This window comes from Ambystoma mexicanum, chromosome 10 (assembly GCF_040938575.1).
Source record: "Ambystoma mexicanum isolate Mex_15411 chromosome 10, UKY_AmexF1_1, whole genome shotgun sequence".
Lineage (NCBI taxonomy): Eukaryota > Metazoa > Chordata > Amphibia > Caudata > Ambystomatidae > Ambystoma > Ambystoma mexicanum.
This window is the reverse complement of record NC_090932.1, coordinates 1,277,341,677-1,277,361,293: the sequence shown is the minus strand read 5'-3', so window position 1 is coordinate 1,277,361,293 and position 19,617 is coordinate 1,277,341,677. Positions and strand designations below refer to the sequence as shown.

Sequence of the window (19,617 nt, the reverse complement as noted above, 5' to 3'; positions counted from 1 at the left end):
TGAGTTAGATCGCACTTCGCCAGACCAATTAAAGATCCGTCTTCAGCAATAGGCTTGAATTCTAACATATTTATTTATTATAATTTGTAGAGTGCTAAGCCTAAAGGCCCGAATGCATAGGGGCGCTAACAAGACACACGAAAAACAAAAACATAACAAATCAAGCCTAAAATAATGAAGCACCAGGAACTAAGTAGAAAGATCAATACAATAAGACAGTCATTAATCCACGCTTGAAGCAATCTAGGGAGTCACAACCCCTAAGGTCAGGAGGTAGGGCAGTCCAGCACTTAGGCGCTGCTTAATGAAATGCCCCCTGGCTGATCATAGTCCGGTACGTGCAAGAGATGGGTATTTGATCTCAACGTTCTTCTAGAAAGCAGCTAAAACAATCTATCTGGGAGATAAGCAGGACTGAGGCCAAAGACATGTATGTATTTGTATTGCGCACCTAACCCTAAGCCAGAGTTTGACGTTAGTTTTAAAGGTATTGAAGGATGGTTTTGGTCTGATGGACGAGGGAAGCGGGGGTAGCGAGTTCCATCGGTTGGCCGCTTGAACAGGGAAGCTGGCTCCTCCTGCGGTTTTGAGGTTGAATTTGGAGAGGCGGTGGGTGTGGGTTGATCTGGTAAGGCGGTTGGCGTGATGTAGGGAGACCTTGTCTGAGAGGTATTTAGGAGCATTGTGTAAGATGCATTTGTGGGTGACTGCCAAGGTGCAGAGTGAGATTCTTTTGCGCACTGGGAGCCAGTTACAAGTTTATCTGTGGCTGGAGATGTGATTGGATCTTGAGATGTTTAGGCCGTATCTTAAGGAGTTATTTTGTAAGACCTGGAGTCTATTGAGATTCATTTCAGAAGTGCCTGAGAAGAGTGTGTTGCAGTAATCTATTTTGGATAGAGCTAGGGCTCTGGTTAATGTCAAGCAGCTGGTAGGGGATAGGTAGGAGTTACAGGCATTGATTAGCTTGTTAGTGTAAGCAGTTGAGGAGGAGATGGCACTCACTTGTTTTTTTAGAGATAAGATGGAGTCGAGGTAGACGCTGAGCATCTTTATTTCTTTTTCACCTTTGATTATATTACCATCAATGATGAAGGGCGAGTACTGAGGGTCAAGTTTGTTCAGACGAGCTTGGGTGCCTACGGTCAGGAGCTCGGTTTTTTCATCAAATGTAGGCTAGTGCTGAGTTGGTGGAGCAAGTACATATCACAGTAGTCTTGGAAATGCAATCGGCTAGACTTACTTAATCAAAGGTTAATAATCATTCTGATCATATACATTGTATGTATTTTCTGTGGTCGGCTAGGGTCACAATGTGCCGTAGTCAAGGTACGTTCATTGAGAGGTACTGAAACTCATTGATTTTATAGATTAGGCTATTTCGGCATTCAAGGCAGAGATGCAAACAGATGTGATCAATGGTTACAGTCAACAGTGAAGGCTATTCATAATACAGTCTAGATGTAAGCAAGTGGCAGGGAGAGCAGGCAAAAGGTGATCCTAGCATCCACTGTCAGCCAGTACAACGCTCGCCTGGCCTCAGAGATGTGATCTCTCTTGCCCAAGCCTTCTACGGCACGAACAGCACTGTTTTGGAGAGTCTGAAGCTTGGTTATTTATCCTTTACCAATACCCTGCAACAGGCTAGTGTAGTAATCTAATTGGGCATCAATGATGGCTCTGGCAATAGTAGCATATTGTTATGCATCAGGAAGGGTCTTAGCTGAATCAGCAACTTGATGTCATAGTAAGATGATAATTATTGATGCGAATGATGATTTGTTATTTATATAGCGCCTTAAGCCAAAGCGCTTTACAGATAACTTGTTTACATACATGTATCATCCCAACTGAAGTTGGTACTTTTTATCGGCCTCGGAAGGATGAGTGGCCTTGCGACCTGCATTCGGACCTGCGACCTGCAGATCACACAAGATCGCAGCAGCGAGCGCTCAACCCGCTGAACTATCTTACCGGTGAAGATGAAGAAATAATGCTTTTCACGTGGGCCTTCATATTTAGTTCTTGATCATAAACAACGCCTAGCATTTTAAACTTTGGGCAGCCTAACAATGGAGCCGCCTGCTATCAAATTCCCTCTACTTCAAGTCGAGCATCCTTAGCTGTGCAGCTGTGCGTGTTATCATCAGCACTGTTTTAGAGTTGTTCAGGGCAAGGCCACTGTCTGCCATCCATAGCTGAATAAAGGGGTAGATAGCCTTCATACTTTCTGTATCTTGAGCATAGTTACCTGAGAGTGATATTAGAAACTGAGTATCGTAGTTTGTATATATATATAACCTCTCTGGCATCATGCAATTCAAACAAAGGCTTCATGAAAATATTGTATAACATGGGGGATAAACGTGATCCCTGAGGGACCCCACATGTCACCTTAAATACATCAACATCATCACAGAAAATTAGCAGAGCAGTTAGATAAGGACTTAACCCAATTAGCAGCTGTGGGTGAAAACGAGGCAGAGTGTAAATAGCCTATTGACCAGTAAGCTGTGATCTACATAGTCACAAGCTGCGAATAGCTCCAAAAGCATAAGTAGTGCCATTATCTGTAAGATATTGACCTTCAGGTTAAGCAATGCTGTTTCTGTGCCATGAGTTGACTTCCGCTGGCCTAAGATGTTATTCTGAATAAGAAGGTCCTGCACTAGCATATAAGCAGCCCGATCAAGAATTTTAAGCAGGAATGGGACGTTTGTGATTGGTCTGTAATTTGAAGGGACATTCAGATCCAGCAATAATTTTTTTAACAGAGGGGAAATCCAAGTCTGCTTATTGCAAGACGGTACAGAGCTTTCCAAGAAGGATTTAATGATAAACATAGTTATAAACAGGATAAGTGAGGACGCACACGCCTTCACCATAGTAGCAGGACACACATCCCATTTACAGTGAGTAGGTTTTAAATGGCCTGTAATATTAGTTAGTAATCAGGGTAAAGATCAGAGCATTTAGGAAAGATGGATCCCTGCGCTGATCACAGTATATATGATGTGTGTGTCCTGCTGCCAATTGCTGGGTTCTTGCGGGACAATGCTCCAATGTCCCATATTGTGAGGTAAGGAGAGTTGGTAAGAACCCCGTCTGCTGCAGCGCTGGACCTTGAGTATTATGACCAGTTGAGTAGTATGTCAAGAGCGAGTAAATGATAAGTCTTGTCACTTCAGTTTATTTGTAGGGTGTAGCTTTATTGGCATATAGCTGGAATGATCTTTGAGCACATGTAGTGCCTGATCACATATAGAGTGCCGACACGTGTTTCGGACAGAAGGTCTTTGTCAAGGCAGGTGAGAATAGTGCTTAGTTTTAAATCTTGATAGTGTTACTGACTGAATTAGATGCTGGATAGCAAACTGTGAGACCTGTGAGGCCTCTGGAGAAAAGTTTAGCGGTCGCAGTGATCTTTCGAGCCATTTTAATTTCCCTTAGTAAACATGTTTTAATCTCCTCCAATAAAACATCCTATAGTCTGACAAAGGAATGCAAGACTAGGTTTAATAGCATAGCAGAATGGGTGTCGAGTGATGGAAACTCTGTGTCAGACATAAAAGTTCCATCAGAATTGGTGTGCGTAGTCATATTTACCATACAATCACTTTTCTCATTACAGTTAGTTCTAGATAAAATCCTCTCACCATAACCCGATATCGATCTGCTTAGCATGGAAGATTCGAATAGTGCTGGGGCAAGTGATACTGAGGATTTATCATGTCACTTCTCCTCATTTTCTAGACTCTCACAGAGCTGGATAAAAGACTTCTCAATTTCTTCTAATGAGCAGTTAACACCACAGTTAGGTGCCAAGGGACATGTCTCCCCACTCAGAATTACTATGCCACATGTAGCTGAATCAGTAGTTCCTAGAACAACACCCTGCTTACTTTTGATACATTTATCCATCTCTGTTGATGACAATTGTGTATCCATAACAGCGTTTTCAATTAACGATGACTGTCCAAGTAACGATTTGTCGTTGATATGAACTGATTACTTACAGGGACCATTCCGTAAATTGTACCACGCGGAAGACATGTCAGATATGAACTTTCCGACCCCAATTATACCACTAAAATGTACAATAAGGGCAACTTACCCTCTTCTTTGCTGCTAAAAGGAAACCGTGACCACTTACCTTCAGCCGAACTGCCGCAGATGGAACATATGGCAATAATATGTAAACGGGTTTACTGCAGATTGGCCTGCGAACTGCCTATATCACGACCGTTAGCTATCCGCCTAGTTCTCAATCTTGTGAATGCCAGTATTCTGCTACACCAGTGTTAGTTACGGGATCTGCCTTACAACTCGAGCAATACAGGTCCATAAAAAAAATGATCTTGAGTTATTTACCAGTTTGAGGTAACTCCCAGAACTATTAGATTCAAGGTTCACTCTTGACAAATAATTTTTATATAATGTTTCTCTGGTGGGCTTGCAAAGTCCTGGGCTGGTCTGTGACTTAAGCACAAAGTAAAACAAAAAGAATATGTAGCTAGGTAGACCACTCCTAATAGCACTTGAATCAATATTCAAATGCGATAGACAGTCCAAACCTCTTGTGTTTTATTTTTTAAACAAAATGTATATATATTCTTTTGTTATTCAGAAAGTTCAACGACAGCCTACACATGTTTTGGCCCCTTCTTGGCCTTCCTCAGGGTTTCCTTTATTCATATCCTCTTTGCTTGATTCAACAGGTTCAAACTCAATATTCTTACACTGCTTCACAATCTAGTAGTTCATGGTGTGTGCACCATATACACTGCTGGCTAGCCACTGTTGGTTATATGATACATTCATGGACACCCACTGCTGCAGGATATTCAGAATCAGTTCTGTTAGCTGGGAGTTTGTAAACCCCAGTTCCCTGTTGGGAGATTATTCATGGAATGCTGCAATTCTCGGAAGTCCTGAGGAAGACTAAGAAGTGTCTGGAACACGTGTTGGCTGTTGTTGAACTTTCTGAATAACAGAAGAATAGCTAAAACGTTTTGTTTAAAAAATAAAACACTAGAGTTTTGGACTGTCTATTGCATTTGAATGTTTATCCAAGTGCTGTTATGAAGATTCATGGGTGCAAGTATCCAAGGTCTACCTTGATACACAACACAGGACCATACCCTTTCTTTTAAAGAATGAACATTCCAAGTTCCCAAGGCTCATAAGTCATGAACTCTCTGGGTTGGAGATTTTTTGCGTCGCATATCTTGATGATCTAGTTATCTTCAGCGTGTGAAAGCCTTTTAATGGCTCACAGGATTTTAAGATCTTTGTGTTGGATGTAAGTAGTTAGTTTAAATCAACTAACAAAGACCTTCTTGAATTAAATCATTCATCTTTAATCAATTTTCCTCAAAAAGTAGGATATTTATTCAGTTTCCATATATTCTTGTATATTTTGAGATAAGGCTGAAGAAGACACTCTGCAACTGAAAGAGTCTGAGGCCTGCTGTTTCTACCTGAACTATGAAACTAATGTACAATCTCTGCTGGAAACCGGATACCGGAGCTGCCCCTCAAACAAACCAAACGGCTGTACCTCTACCCAGCTCAGTCGATCGTCATCTTCTTCAGCTTACCAGCACCTAAAGTGGCTCTTAAAACACCCTTCTTTCTTGAATTTCTTCAGCTGTACCAGAAATGCTGCTGGACCGCACACGCACCAGTAACACAGCCATTTACCTTGTGAGACCCCAAGCACTGACTGCCAGCAGTCGGAAATTGATCAAGTAAGCCAACTACTGGTGTGCCCATTTCTCTGTTTAACTTGCAAATTATTACATATTACTCATGTGCTTTAGGAAGACTTTTTGAGACTTTTTTTTTAACCTTGAGCCCTAAACTTACTAATGGGGACCACACTGAATTAGGATAAGAATTCATTCTTTTAGCCAATCAAAGTCAGTCCTTTTAGCTCACTCTTTCCTATGAGAAACGGAATCCTGGTCGAGCTGATACAGGTCCTGGGTATCTCCTGGGAACCCATTGATAAACCTGTACTTTGCAGTGGACCCTACCTGACACAGTAATAACCTAAACACGCAGCTCTCTAAATCCTAGAGACTTTGTCAACTTAAATGGATACCGGTTACCTGTATTTTTACCATACATTATTAATGAGTAATAAAACATATTTTCTTATAACCCTATGTTAACATTGTTTTTTTCAAAGTCATAAAGTGCTACCCTGTATTTCTGTCTACCCTGGTCCCCCTCCTAAGAAATGGGCTTGATTTCTTGACCTCTTCTATTAGTTTAGTGCAGGGAATGTAAATAATTTCTTGTTTCTCTATGTTTAGGAAGGCAACACCCTCAATATAGCAAGATACCTCCTAACACCAAGTTACTAGCACCATACTTCTGGGTGTTAGCTGGTATCATGAAATCCCACCCTTAACAAGAGAAGTGGGTGCACATAGGAAGGTGGTGTCCTAATTGGGGACAAAGGAAACGTACTTTGCCATAAAACACACATACCACATCCCTCTCACACGGCCACATCCCTCTCACACTTGTGCTGTCATTTAGCACAACAGTCGGACAAGGAGAGGAGTGCAGTGCCTGGGGAAATGAAGACAACATTTATATAGACTTTGCATCATCTGGAAGCCATCTAAGTAGTGGCTCTCCCAGGTTTTTAGTCCTCTCCAAACAACTGCTTTTGTCACGAATCCATGATATAATCACTCTGGCCATCCTGTCCTAATATGCAAATATTATTGCGCACATGCTAGATCTGAGCATTAGAGTATTCTCTCATGGGTGCAGTAGAGTTACACTCACAAAGCTAAAGCATAGATCAAAACATGGAAAACTATTTATTGTATGTGGGTTGCTGAAATTATCATACCATGTTAATGGAGCAGCCACTGTAAGACTCTTTAGAAAGCCGTCCTCATCATATTGGATGTTACTTGTGGCCAGTAGGTTATCCGGCCGATGCTGCAATCAATGTGAGGTTTTAGAGAACAGTCTTAGATGCATGGACTTAACCTTGTTCGGTTGGGGCTTAAGCTTGTACTGTGTATTTGTTTAGAGTGCAGCATCAGCTGGATTTGCTGTGTTTGCTTTTGTTTTACCAGATCTGATGGTCGTCCACTGCTGTGTGGTTGTTGAGAGCAGAGGATCAGTTACCCGGACTGTGGGCCTCATCACGAGTTTGGTGGTAACCCTTAAATCCGGCGGTAGCGCTGTTACCGCTGGATTTAAGGGCCCGCCAAATCAGGGCTTCGGTGGATTTCTCCCCAGCTCTGAGCTGGCGGGAAATCCGCCGAAAATTCGCGCTCATACCGCCGGCGGGAAATCCGCCGGCGGTATGAGCGCAAAATTTCTCCATTGAGCACAATGGGGAATGGGGCATTCCCGAATGGGCTGAATGGGCAATGGGGATTTCCAAATCCGCCAAACCCGTGATCCGGCGCTAATAGGGCCTGTGGGTTTGGCGGTAGGGCAGATAGCGCCAGCGCTATTAGCGCCGGCGTTACTGCCCAACTCGTGATGAGGCCCTGTGTCTGCCTTCATTCTGACTGGTCTGGTCTTTATTGCTAGTGTAATCACTGTGAGATTGTTGATAGGAGAGCCTCAACGTCTCTGACTTTGTTACTCCCCCTGTTTTCAATGTTATCGGTTTCTGCAATCACTGGGAGATTGGTGAAAACGGTTCCTAAGGTGCACTGACTGTGTCTGGCTTCACTCTGCCAGGTCTGAATGTTATCCATTGCTGCAATCAGTGTTAGATTGGTGGGAATGGTGCATAATTCGCACCGACTGTATTGCGTTCACTCTGCCAATTCTAAAGGTTATCGGTTTCTCCAGTGATTGGGAGATTGTTGAAAATGAAGCCTCAGGTACATTGACTGTGTCTGCCTTCATTCTGCCAGGTCTGAAGGTTATCCGTTGCTGCAATCACTGTGATATTGTTGGAACAATCAAGGGTGAGAAGAAGTTCAAAGGGGCACACTGGCACTGCTACTGCTGTCGTAATGGGTTCAACCGTCGGGACGAGGCCGTCAAACACTATAGGACCCACTTCAGGAACCCCCACACCACCTTCCAGATCCAGGTCACCCAGGTGAGAGGTGTGTTTACTACATTGCAAGAAATTATTTTATTTACACTGCTTGGCAATACTTAATCTTTGGCCTCTCTACATTCTCTATGACACAAACCTTTGGTCACTGGCAACAGACTAATGCAGTAGCCCTCCATGTTTCAGTTTCCTGTCCACCAGGAGATAGAGGATTTTGTTTTGAGTCAGTATTGGTATTGCATCTGCCACTATGAAGAATCTTGATTTGCTCCCTGCGCATAATGTAATGGTGCAATGGCCCCAGCCTTTATCTGCATTTAGCGGGGTCTAGCTTGAGGTTGCAGCAAGAGCTAAACCCAATTAGGCGCTCACTGAGATGGGCACCAGATCAGATAATGGGACATATCCCAAGTATCCCCTAAAGAGGGCTAACATGGGGCTATTTCCTCTTTGTGTACGAGTTGTTACATCTGGCATTAGCGCTTCATTGAGTGCAGAGAAACAGTTAAAACTTCAGCAGCCCCAGCTTGTCGCAAGATCCATTTGTCTGTTTACTTGTGTCTTATTGGGCATCCCTATGGATAAGCTGTTTCTGTCCCCTTAGGGCTAACATAAAGTTGAATCCTCTCATGTGTAGTGGCCTGGGGTTTTGCTACTCCTTTTTGAGAGCACTGGCCCCAGGGCACCCGCTGAGAACTCCAGTTCTGCTGTCAGCCCCCCTAGGCCCTATGCCTCATTTGAAGGAGATAAGCTTTGGACCAGCTTACCTCCTATGCGGGTTAGGTTTTCTTATACTTGTTTCCCTATCAAATGATTCAAATGATTGATCCATTTAATACCTGGAGCCCTGCTGGACTCTCCTCATGGAAACTCAGCTGATGGAACCTTTGAAATCGGTGCAACATCTGATATTGTTAAGGGCAACTTTCTCGGTCTTATTATGGTCGTCCATCCTTGCAAGCTCAGCTAGCAGTGGCACCTGGCCTGAAACAGCACCTATATCACTGCAAACAGCGGTATCAAGACTACTTACTCCAACACAAGCTCCAAATCCCATTTTTTAATCTACATTCTGATCAGGACCGTGACAATTCGATAATTTTGGATAGTTATCTTATATTTGCGTCTTCGCAGTTACTACGTGTCTTCCCTTGCCATACCTTGACTTGCCCGGATCACCTTCTGGTACATTTCGAACTTCTTTCTCTTGGGCCCCTACAGCAGGCTACTGCAAATATAAACGTTTTTCTGAGAAACTGGAGGTCAGTCGAGCCAACTCAACTGGCCTCCCAGATTATTTCACCATATCAGGGATTTACAGACGGACCTGCTCCAGAACCCTCGTGGCTTGTGACAGCCTGTGCGCTAGCGACTGATCAGTTAGCTCCTTTTCAATGGACTAAAATGCCACAGCGCCCTTCTGCTCCTTGGTTTTTGACCGAGTTGCGCTAATTTTGCTTGGTAGCTCGCCAGGCGGAACATAAATGGTGAATTAGCTATGACCCACGCTTAAAATATGAGTTTAAGAAGCAGCATGCTTCTTATCATAAAGCTCTTAAAGTGGCTATACTTGCCCACTTTACTGCTACGATTCAGTCTGTGGTCAACGTGCCCAAGAAACGTTTCCAAATGGTTAAAGAACTATCTAATCCGGGAATTCTTTCTATGGGTCCTGGCTCACAGATGCTGTGCGACAATTTGTCACACTTCTCAACAGATAAAATTGAGAAAATTAGAGCTAGTATTGCTAATGCGCTGACAGTGCCCTGAAGCCGGTCAGCGTCAACCAGGCACCTCAGAAGCCCCGGCCCATTCGTCCTTTTCTTCATTCCAGTTTACCAACGGCTCTGAGGTTACTCGGATCGTCGCTCTCCTAAAATCTGCATCACCACTTGATGATATCCCCCTACATCTGTTCAAGTCTAGTATCACAAGTCTGACTGGTACGATAGTGGAGGCTATTAACTCTTCGCTGGCCTTTGGCCAGATTCCTGCAATTCTTAAGAAAGCACTAGTGATCCCGCTGCTATAAAAGCTTTCTTTAGATGCAGCGATCTTTTCTAACTATCGGCCCATCTCTCTGCTCCGTTTTTTCATGAAAGTCCTGAAAGCAGTCATTACCCCTCAATTGCAATCTTTTTTGGGGGACCATAATGTTCTGGGCCCTGTCAAAAGGGCTTTCGGCCACTTATGCGGACCCAGTCCGTCCTAGTGTTGGTGCTTGGTGATTTAACGTTGATCAAAGATCTGTGCGGTACGGCAGGTCTTATTTATTTGGACCTGTTTGCTGCCTTTGATACTATGGATCATGCACTTGAATTATTAATGTTGCAGAGCTCCAATATCTCTGGGTCAGTTCTGGAATGGTTTCGCAAATTTCTGACATCCCGCTCGCAACTGTTTTCTCTTGCCTCCTTTAGATCATCACCTAAAATTGTGATATGTGGGCTCCCACAGGGCTCTGCCCTCTCCCCTCATCTGTTCTTTCGGGTTCAAATTCTTCTCTAATGCAGATGACAAACACATTTTGGTTAGGATGGATTTCGGATCGAGCTGGAACTGCTGCTCAGCTGAGATCCTGCTTAGAAGCTATTGGGGTTTGGATGGGAGCCAATTGGCTAAAAGTTAATGGTGAGAAGATGGAGGTCCTGATCGTTGGCACTAGGGCCGCGTCGGAGTACTCGACCGCTTACCTCTGCCCATTATCACTGGGGTCTCTTCCTGTTTCAGGAGAGGTGGTCAAGAATCTAGGCGTGAAAATCTCAGCCTCACTGAAGATGGAAACCAAGGTTAATACCATCTGTGGTTGGACTGGGTTTCCTCAAGCTAAAGCAGTGTAGGAACATTCTTCCTTTTATCCCAGCGGGCCTCCATGCACAAGTGGTAGCAGCCTGCCTCAATGGCAGCCTGGACTACTGTAACGCGACTCTTCTTTCTCAACCAGTGTATTTACTGTACTATTTGCAGGTTTTGCAAAACGCAGCTGTTCATTTGGTAAAGGGTATTCTTTTTGGTCACCATGTCTCTGCAGCACGGCAGGATCTTCATTGGCTGGCCGTGTCAGCCCAAATTAATTTCAAGGCCCTTTTTATCATTCATTGGGCTTTAAATTGGCAGAGCTGCTTAGCTCTGCAGAACTAAATTCAACTACACTGTCCAGGCCGTGCACTCCACTCCACAGATGCAGTACTTCTTAAGATTCCTGCCTATCGTTGGGAGAGGGTAGGCGGTCGGGCCTTTTCCATTTCAGGCACTAAGTTTTGGAATGCACTGCTAGTAGGAATCTGCTGATTGCAAGACTTTGGTCTGTTTAAGCGTAGTTCAAAGACTCATCTCTTTGCCTAAATGTGTTGCTTCTTTCCGTGCATCTGGACAGTGCCATGAAGCATTCGGTGAAAAGGCGATTTATAAATGCATTGATTGATTGATTGATTGATTGATTGAGTGCCCCTTCCACGGTTAGTTTTTTCCATATTGTATTCATTGACATGATAGTATAGATCAGTGGTATTGAAACTCCTTTATGTCAAGCCCCCCTTAATATTGCTGCTGCCCCCCCACCTGTAATTTATGCTTATATTTTCTATTAAAATCAGTCATCACACTCCCTTTTGGAAGAGCCTCATGCTCCCCCTGGACACCCTTCCCTCCAACCCCACAGTTTGAAGACCACTGGTGTAGATGGCCTAAAAGAACCTGGCCCTTCTGCCACCACCCATGGCAGTTTTAGGACTGTTCTCCTGGTCTCAGTCTCAAGAAAGACTGGAATCCTATTTGAGCCAGATTTAATGAGGGTATTATCGTACAAACGGAGAAAAACAACTACTAAACAGTTAGGTCCACTTCAAGATTGACATAAAACTGGGCAATGATGGATGATGAGTCCTATCTTTCATATTATTTTCCAGCCCAATCGTTTGTAGTGCAACATTAAACATGGCTTAAAACCTGGCCTTTTCAACTTTGTCTCTCTTGCACGGGGAGGCTATACCTATGAATGGCATTGGAGAGAAAATGTACCAGAACACCTTTATGTACCCCCTTCAATTCATTGTGGATGCCATGCCTTCTGGCTGCTGCCACAATTTGGGCTCAACCTATTAGGATGTGCTTATGGCCTCCATCCAAGAGGAAGGCAGAGTTGTTTGCAAACACTAATGAATAAAAGCAAACCACATCCTATTTAATAAGCTATTTAATAAGCTATGCTTCATAAGCTCTGACCCATGTCATGTAGATACATGTCTTTGGAAGTGGATGACGGAAAAGAGGCCTGTCTCTGCGTCTTACATGTGACCAAGCTGATTAGGGGAAAAGTGCTGGATCTTCCCTTTGATGTGAAAGAACTGCTTGCAGATTTTGCAGAAGTGCAGTTTAACGTAAGCCAGGCACTTTTGTTTTCCTGTTACATCACCATTATCACAGATGGCATTCTCTTTCCAACCCAATATGCCTGTTACTGCAAAGATATATAAGTGTCATTTAAAGTTTTCAAGGGCTTCTCAGGCAGAGACAGTAGACATCACCATATTTAAGAGGTTTAGGAATCTCTAAAGGCACCTGGGACAACCTTTCAGTCATCAAAGTGCATTCAGCATCAGTTTCATCTGCGGTGGACTTTGGGGCAGGTTGCTTGGAGGACTGCATACCTACGTCATGTCCAATTTTCCCCTACCATTCACTAGCCTTGGAACTGTTCTGCGGTGTGGACAGTGCCCCAGAAAAAGAGGAAACAAAACAAGGGAAGATGCTTTACCTAAAGCTCTGTGGAAAGAAAAATGGCATATATCAGTACTAATATTGCCTTTGTAATTCCTCCGCATTTCCACCCTAAGCCCGAGGCTACTATCTAGTTCAAGGTTTGTGGTCACATCACATTAATAGCCTTCAGGTAGAGATATCAAGACGTCCCGCAGGACTTTACAGAAAAACAACTCCCAATGAGGAGGGGAAAAGTTAAACAAGTGTCCGGAGTGGGGAAAAAAGGTGGAACCACCTAAAATCAGGTCAACAGAGAATTCAGAGTGAACTCTTCTGAGGAGAGACCTTATGTAGAAGGGAATATCTAGTCTTTCTAATCAGTGTGGGCTGAAGGCAGTTGCTGAACAGACAGAGAACCCAGAGGCAATGTGAGATCTCTGTTTGACCCTACGAAGGGAATGGGGAAACAGGAGTGAAAAGAAGGGTTGGACTGGCCCATCATAACAAGACCTGAATAAGCAGGGTATCCGGTCATAACCCAGCAGGCGAGCAGAGGGAATGGCAAGGCGAACCGCGGAACATGCCAAGGAGCTCTTTAAAAAGACCCTGTGGCAAGGGGGAATACTGTGCGTAACAGCACCACCAATTGGTTAGCAGAGAGTAAAGTGGTCTCCTGGATGCCCTGGTGGAACAGCGGAGTGGCCTAATAAGGGGCAAGATCCTTTATGTGGGAAGAAAGGTGGGATGTCACAGACGTTGGCGAAGCGTCTGAGTAACTGGAAAGCAACGTTCGTACTCCAGAGAACTGAGTGCAGAGTTTGTAATGCTCGTATTGTGAGGAAAAGAGTGTGAAACCTGGATGTCACGGGGTAGCAGAAACCCCAAAATACAATCCTATAATCTCGGAAGCAGTGTGTCCTCCAAATGAACTTAAACAAGACATGGCACCCAACGAGGAAACTCCAAGAAGAATGGTGTCGGGCACCTTACCCTCTCCTTACTCTATTCTATGACGAACATAAATATGGCAGTTCCTCCAGTAGCCCGATACTGACCTGTAATCATCCTTAAGTGTTTCCCTTTCCTATTGCTGGCAATCTCCACCTATCCCAAAGTCTCCAGCTCTGTTTGTCATGTTTCCTGCTGCCCAGTCGTCTGTCTTCCTTTCAAATTCCTGACAACTGGTGAAAGGCATACTTTTATTTAATCTTCCAATGTGGAGGAAGATTATCAGTGGCGCTGAATAATGTCTTCAGGCCACCCATCTCCTCATGACCTCCCTCACACCTGCTTCTTAATCCGTATTACCAGACTGCCTATTATTGTTAGATAACTTACTTGAGTTCAGGCCATAGATTAGGTCCTGTTTGGAAAGCAGAGCCAGGGTTTTTACCCATACGTTTCTGCTCAAGACAAAAATGGATGGAGGACTGTTGCTATATACTTTCTGCACTGCAGGGAGATTGGGGGATTGGCTGTGTGCCATTGACATGAAAGGGTCATTATTTTACATCCCTATCTGGAATCCTCAAATTAATTTTGTGCAATGTATGACAGGGGAGTTGAGATACCAATGCTTACCTGTTACCTAACCTCATCACTATAAATCTTTACCAAATCGATGGTGACAGTAGCTTCAGCCCTCGGAAATCAAGGAATGCATGTATACGATTATCTGTAGGACTAGATAATAGTGGCACAATCAGCACAGGGAATGTAGAAAAATCACTGCACTGAGTCCCTGGCCTGTACGAAAGTCATACCTAACCCCAATTCAGGGTATCCCTTTTTGTAGCTATATTCAGGACCAAAGTGGGTTGGGCATTTTATCGTCAGAGATTGTTGTTGCCCTTCAGCGCACTTACTCCCACTTCAAGCATCTCTATTCTACCAAAGTAGGATGGTTCGAGAGTGGATTGGCATCTTATCTATTGTTCGCAGCAAGTACCCTTGGCATGCCTCACCCATTTCCTTCTACCCGGACTCATTTGCACCATATCCCAAGGCCCACAACCCTGGTGTACCCTTCAATAGTGACCTCAGGCGCCAGCTATTCATATTATCAACTCCACCACAGAACGTATCAACCTCATAAACATTGGAAAGCTATGTCCCCTCATCACTTACCACTATTAAACAGCTGTCCTCCACTCTTGTGTTTAGTTGCCTTGCTGTTCACTCTGACCCTCCCTTGAAACTCTTTAACACTCCTTGACAAAGTCATCATTTTTACTACCGGCACCCTTTACATTCTACCATGCTCCTTGCCCACTAGCTTCCGTCAGGAAGCTTGGTCAAGCAAAATTGACTTCAGCAACTTCTGATTGGAAGGATTTTACAAAATAGTGGACAGCGGCATGACCCAGGGCACGATTAAGGGGTGTGTGAGGAATCTGAGTTATTCGTCCCTTCTCCTCAAAGGGGAGCCACCCTGTTTGAGGCTGGGGAGGTGAGCCTGCTCAGCAAGACCCTCCCTAGGGTCTGGGCAAGTGGGACCTCACTGGGAGTGACTACCCTCTTGCGAACAAGGACTCCCATTCCTGCAAGGAACTCCCTGTCCAGAACCCATTATCCGCCTACATGGAAATAGGAAAGACTGTTATTCCTTTGATTTTGGATTCTCCTGGTAGTGACATTTCCTCAATCTCTTTGGCTTCAGGTAATGCTGGATCTCGCCCGAACTCCACAGTAAAAGAGAAATTACACACCCCTTTTGTTTGCGATGACTACATAAAACAATGAGGGACTTGGAATGGAGGAGGGAGAATCCTACGCAGAGATGATCCTTTGGAGCCTAGACCACGGAGCCAGTGGTAGCGTGGAGAGCTATATCTAAAACTATAACTATATCTAAAAAAAAAAATGAAAACAACTATGCCAAAGCCAAAAGTGGGCGATAACGAATCTAGTTGAAGAGAACCGACATTGCCCAGGTCAAAAGGAGGCAACTAAGCAGCAAGTTGTGTATAGACTCTATTGTAATAAGGGGGAAAGAGGCAATAGAACTGACCTGAATAAGCATTGCCTAAGCTAAACAAGATCAAGGGTGGGAGAAACCCATTATCAGCACTTTGTTAAAACAAGAGTGGGACAGCAAGACTGTCAGGAAGGCTGCCCTTCTGACAGAAGGTGTTCAAGGGTGGAGAAGCATAACCTGTATTGCATGTTTCAATCAAAAGTGTGGAGCAAACAGCACCAATGTGTCTCATGTTTTGCCAGAAGAAGTGGCAAGTCAAAGACTTTAAAAGCTGTAAGAAGCAGAACTGTGCCACAAAAGTACTTATAGTAGTGTTAATAGTTTCATGTTGTCCTGGCAGGAGAGTACACCAGGGCAAGGGACCTTGTGGTATAGACCTGGTAGGTGAGTGGTGCAGGTGGAAGTAAGTGTTGCAGAAGCATCCTGACAGAAGTAATTTTGTTGACATAAATGCACTGTGGAAGTGCACCCTTTTGTTGCAAAGAAGTAGTTTTGTGGAATTTTCTACTACCAGTGGAGAGGCAAAAGACTTGCTGAACTGTTGGTTAAACCCAAGTAGGGGACTTATTGGCAGAAGAGGAACTTTATTTGAACTTTGTTACAATACCGGATTTCCTTATTCTTGTTTAACTGTTTAATGAAATCCTGATTGAATCTGGGGAAGGGGAATTCACCCATGGAGGAACAGGTACCAGGCCTTGCAGACAACTGTTTATTTTGTTATGTCTAAATTGCTATGTATTAACTTGTTGAGTATGTTGCATGTACAAATGTGAGAGACAGAATCCTTTTGTTAGAGTGTTTTCTTTAGCTTATTTTATACGTAGGGAAATCCTTGTTAGGGTAGGGATAAATGAGGCGTTTATCAAACCCTTTTGATTTTAATAAAATGGCATCTTCTGAAAAACCTTCACAAAGTTGTCCGCCTTTGTGGGAAGATTTTGTATCATTGTACAGCCTTGAGAAGGACCAAAAGTGGCAGAAACACTTTTCGGATAGGGCAAGAATTTACTTTGTGTGGATATTAAACTTTATGATAATGATGGGAAAAGCGAAGTCTTGTTGGTGTATTATTCAAGATAGGTAAACAGATGGGCAATTGAAATATATACAAGAGTTATTCAAATATGTAGAATAATAGGTATACCACATAACACCATTGTTCTTCCTGATCTGTTTTGCTAGGTAGATACCTAGCGTTTCAGGCGTGATGGGGAACCTATGGGAAGGTGACGGCGAGTCACTCCTATGAACATGAGGTGGCACAACAACAATCAGGGCACCTGATTAAGAATAAGTATATGATATGATATGATAGGTTATTTATAACGCGCTTAATACCCAGAGGATTATAAGCTCAGACCCAGGGATCGAACCTGTGTTGCTCTGCGTCATCTTGCTTCCAAGGCGAGCACGTTGCACCTGAGCTATCCTCCCAAGTCAAGGATGGCCTAAAGTGTTAGGTAAAGCATCAGTCATATCACACAGGAACACCTATGAGAGCAAGAAATATTTTCTAGTAGTACTGGTTTACTTTTCATTTAATGTGTATGCTACCAATGTCCCAGGGCGGAAGAACACCCTATCCCTGTAGGGTGTACCTGTCCCTGGGTCGGAGGTTGTGCGCCACCTATCTAATAGGAAAGAAAAGAGAAATACTGTCCCTGCATCTACAATGCATACAGTTGCAGCATTTACCAAAAGATAAAAGAATTGAGCCAAATCAGCCTCACTTCCATGAACATTTCCTGGAGGAAGTGTTTCCTTTGGGCACTTATGCCTTATTATTACTTTATTCACCTTCCAAGAGGTATGTGCATGGTGTGCAGACCAGATGGTGATATATGGTTCAAAGCATTATTATAAAAATCAATCAAGATAATTCAAAATCAGAAAATCTTGTTTAAATGATTGGAAGAGGGTGTAACGGGACCTATAGGTTCATATAAACTAGGTACTTTGTATCTAAATATTGTTTCTTTTTTAAGACCCGCAATGGAATTGGCAATTAAATAGAGGAGAAGCTATGCTCTCCGCTACAGGATATTCAATCAGATCCTGTATTTCCTTCAGGGATATCGTGCATTGAGGTGGTCTACATGACGTGGGACAGGAGATGCGTCACACAATTCAAAAGAGTATACTGAGTTCTTGGGGCAATTAGGGGGCCCTGTGGCTGCTGTACCTAAATGGACAAGAAACTTGCCCTATGTGTAGAATATTGTAAATGGACAGTGCATCCACTTGGCTTTGAGTGAAATGTAGCACAAACTCCAGGATCCTCTGGTATATAAAGCAAAATACCAGGCAAACAATGCACAAGGCAGTGAACCCAAAAAGCCCAGAATCAGTTGTAATGTGAAATAATACATACAGACAAAAAATGTGATTTGAAATCCTTTTAGATTGACTTTCTGTATTCTTTCTTCAACCCTGGTCGCACTGTCGCCTACATTCACCCCACCCACTGCTACAAGGCCAGTACCTGAGCATTGTCATGAGGTGATGGGAACCCCTCTCAACCGAGGGTGAGAGGATTACTAGGAAGTAATCCAGAGCCAATCCTAACCTTGAGGACAGTGGCTGTTGAGAGGGCCCCAATTCCCCCCCCCCCCCCCCGTGCCACCATGTATTTTTGTAGTATACCTTTGTCTAATACCATGCCTCTTAAGCGAGGTGCTCTCCATTGTGTCTGTGTTTTTTGTAGGAATAATGCACCCAACCCGAGTAGCAGAAAGAACCAGAGAGAGGACTGTCATCAAGAGCAACACGTTGTACATATGAGGATGTCAAAGACCAAAACTGGGCCAAGTGAGAGCAACCCTCCGGCCGCTCCCACTGAATGCAATTCGCTGCCTGAAAGCAAGCAGGAAGGGAGAGAGAGACAGCAGGGAAGGAAGCACACTTACATGGCAGCAAGGCCAACTGTGCTATGCTTCCCAGTCACAACTACAAATGCTGTGTGGCCACAACCCTAAACTTCCAGAGAGTAACAGAAGGAGCGCGGACCCAGCCACAGACTACCCTTACTTCAGGGAACTCAAACCTATCCCCCCAACATGAAGTTGGACGCTGTACTTTGCTGGCCACCATCACGGTTTCATGATGGCCCCACGTGGGCAAAAAGGGCGTGGCTTAGACTGCTATTTAATACTTTGCCTGATTGTAACATCTCCCTAGTGGGGAAGACAGGATCCGATTGGTCAGGGAAAGGGAGCCAGTGGCAGGAAGAGGGGAAGAATAAAGAGGGTAACAGGAAGCAAGATGGTGTGGGTTGTTCGGGGAGGTCAGAAGAAGAGAAGGTGGCAGACCATGAGACCATCAGGAGGAAGGAAGGAGAAGCCGCATGTTGAGGCAATTTCTGGAGAAGGTGAGGTGTTGGTTAGTGAATGTAAGTGTACTGCGCTTTGCGTGTGCGTGAGAGTGTAACGAGTAAGGTTAAGAAAGCAAGTGTAGGGTGTATTTGAACTGTTTGTGTGAGTGAAAGGAGGGGGCCTCAGTAGTTGTTACAGAGATGAGGGAGCAGTAGTGTGACGAGAGACTAGTAGTGTGTAGGAGGGAGTAGTATTGTCCTAGAGCAGGTAGTAACATCAAAGGGTGGAAGCATGGCCCAGGAGGAGCGAGAGACATCTGAGGGACAGAAGAGAAGATGGAAAGGATTCGCGGCGTGTAGATGTGAAGGGGGAGAGTAGCAAGAGGTAGAGAGAAGGAAAGAAAAACCTGGGTGTGATAGAAAGAAAAGAAAGCTCAAGATCCTTCCGTTTGCATGAATCAACACAAGAGCACAGCTAACTAGGAAATCCCAAGATTGTCAAACCCTTCTTTGGGAGTCCACTTCTGGGCTACTTTGATTCTGCTGCCTTCCTCTTTCTGCCAACCCGAGTCTCCA

General features: G+C 44.1%; 1 protein-coding gene across 3 annotated transcripts in view; it reads left to right on the top strand.

Annotated features, from left to right (window-relative positions):
• LOC138492234 (uncharacterized) overlaps window positions 1-19,617 on the top strand; it is a 765,255-nt gene that overhangs the window by 337,114 nt on the left and 408,524 nt on the right. For all 3 annotated transcript variants that reach the window (XM_069619271.1, XM_069619270.1, XM_069619272.1), the window contains one exon: window positions 7,902-8,092. In XM_069619271.1, coding sequence (XP_069475372.1) covers window positions 7,902-8,092 — 191 coding nt within the window. The remainder of the gene's footprint in view (window positions 1-7,901; window positions 8,093-19,617) is intronic.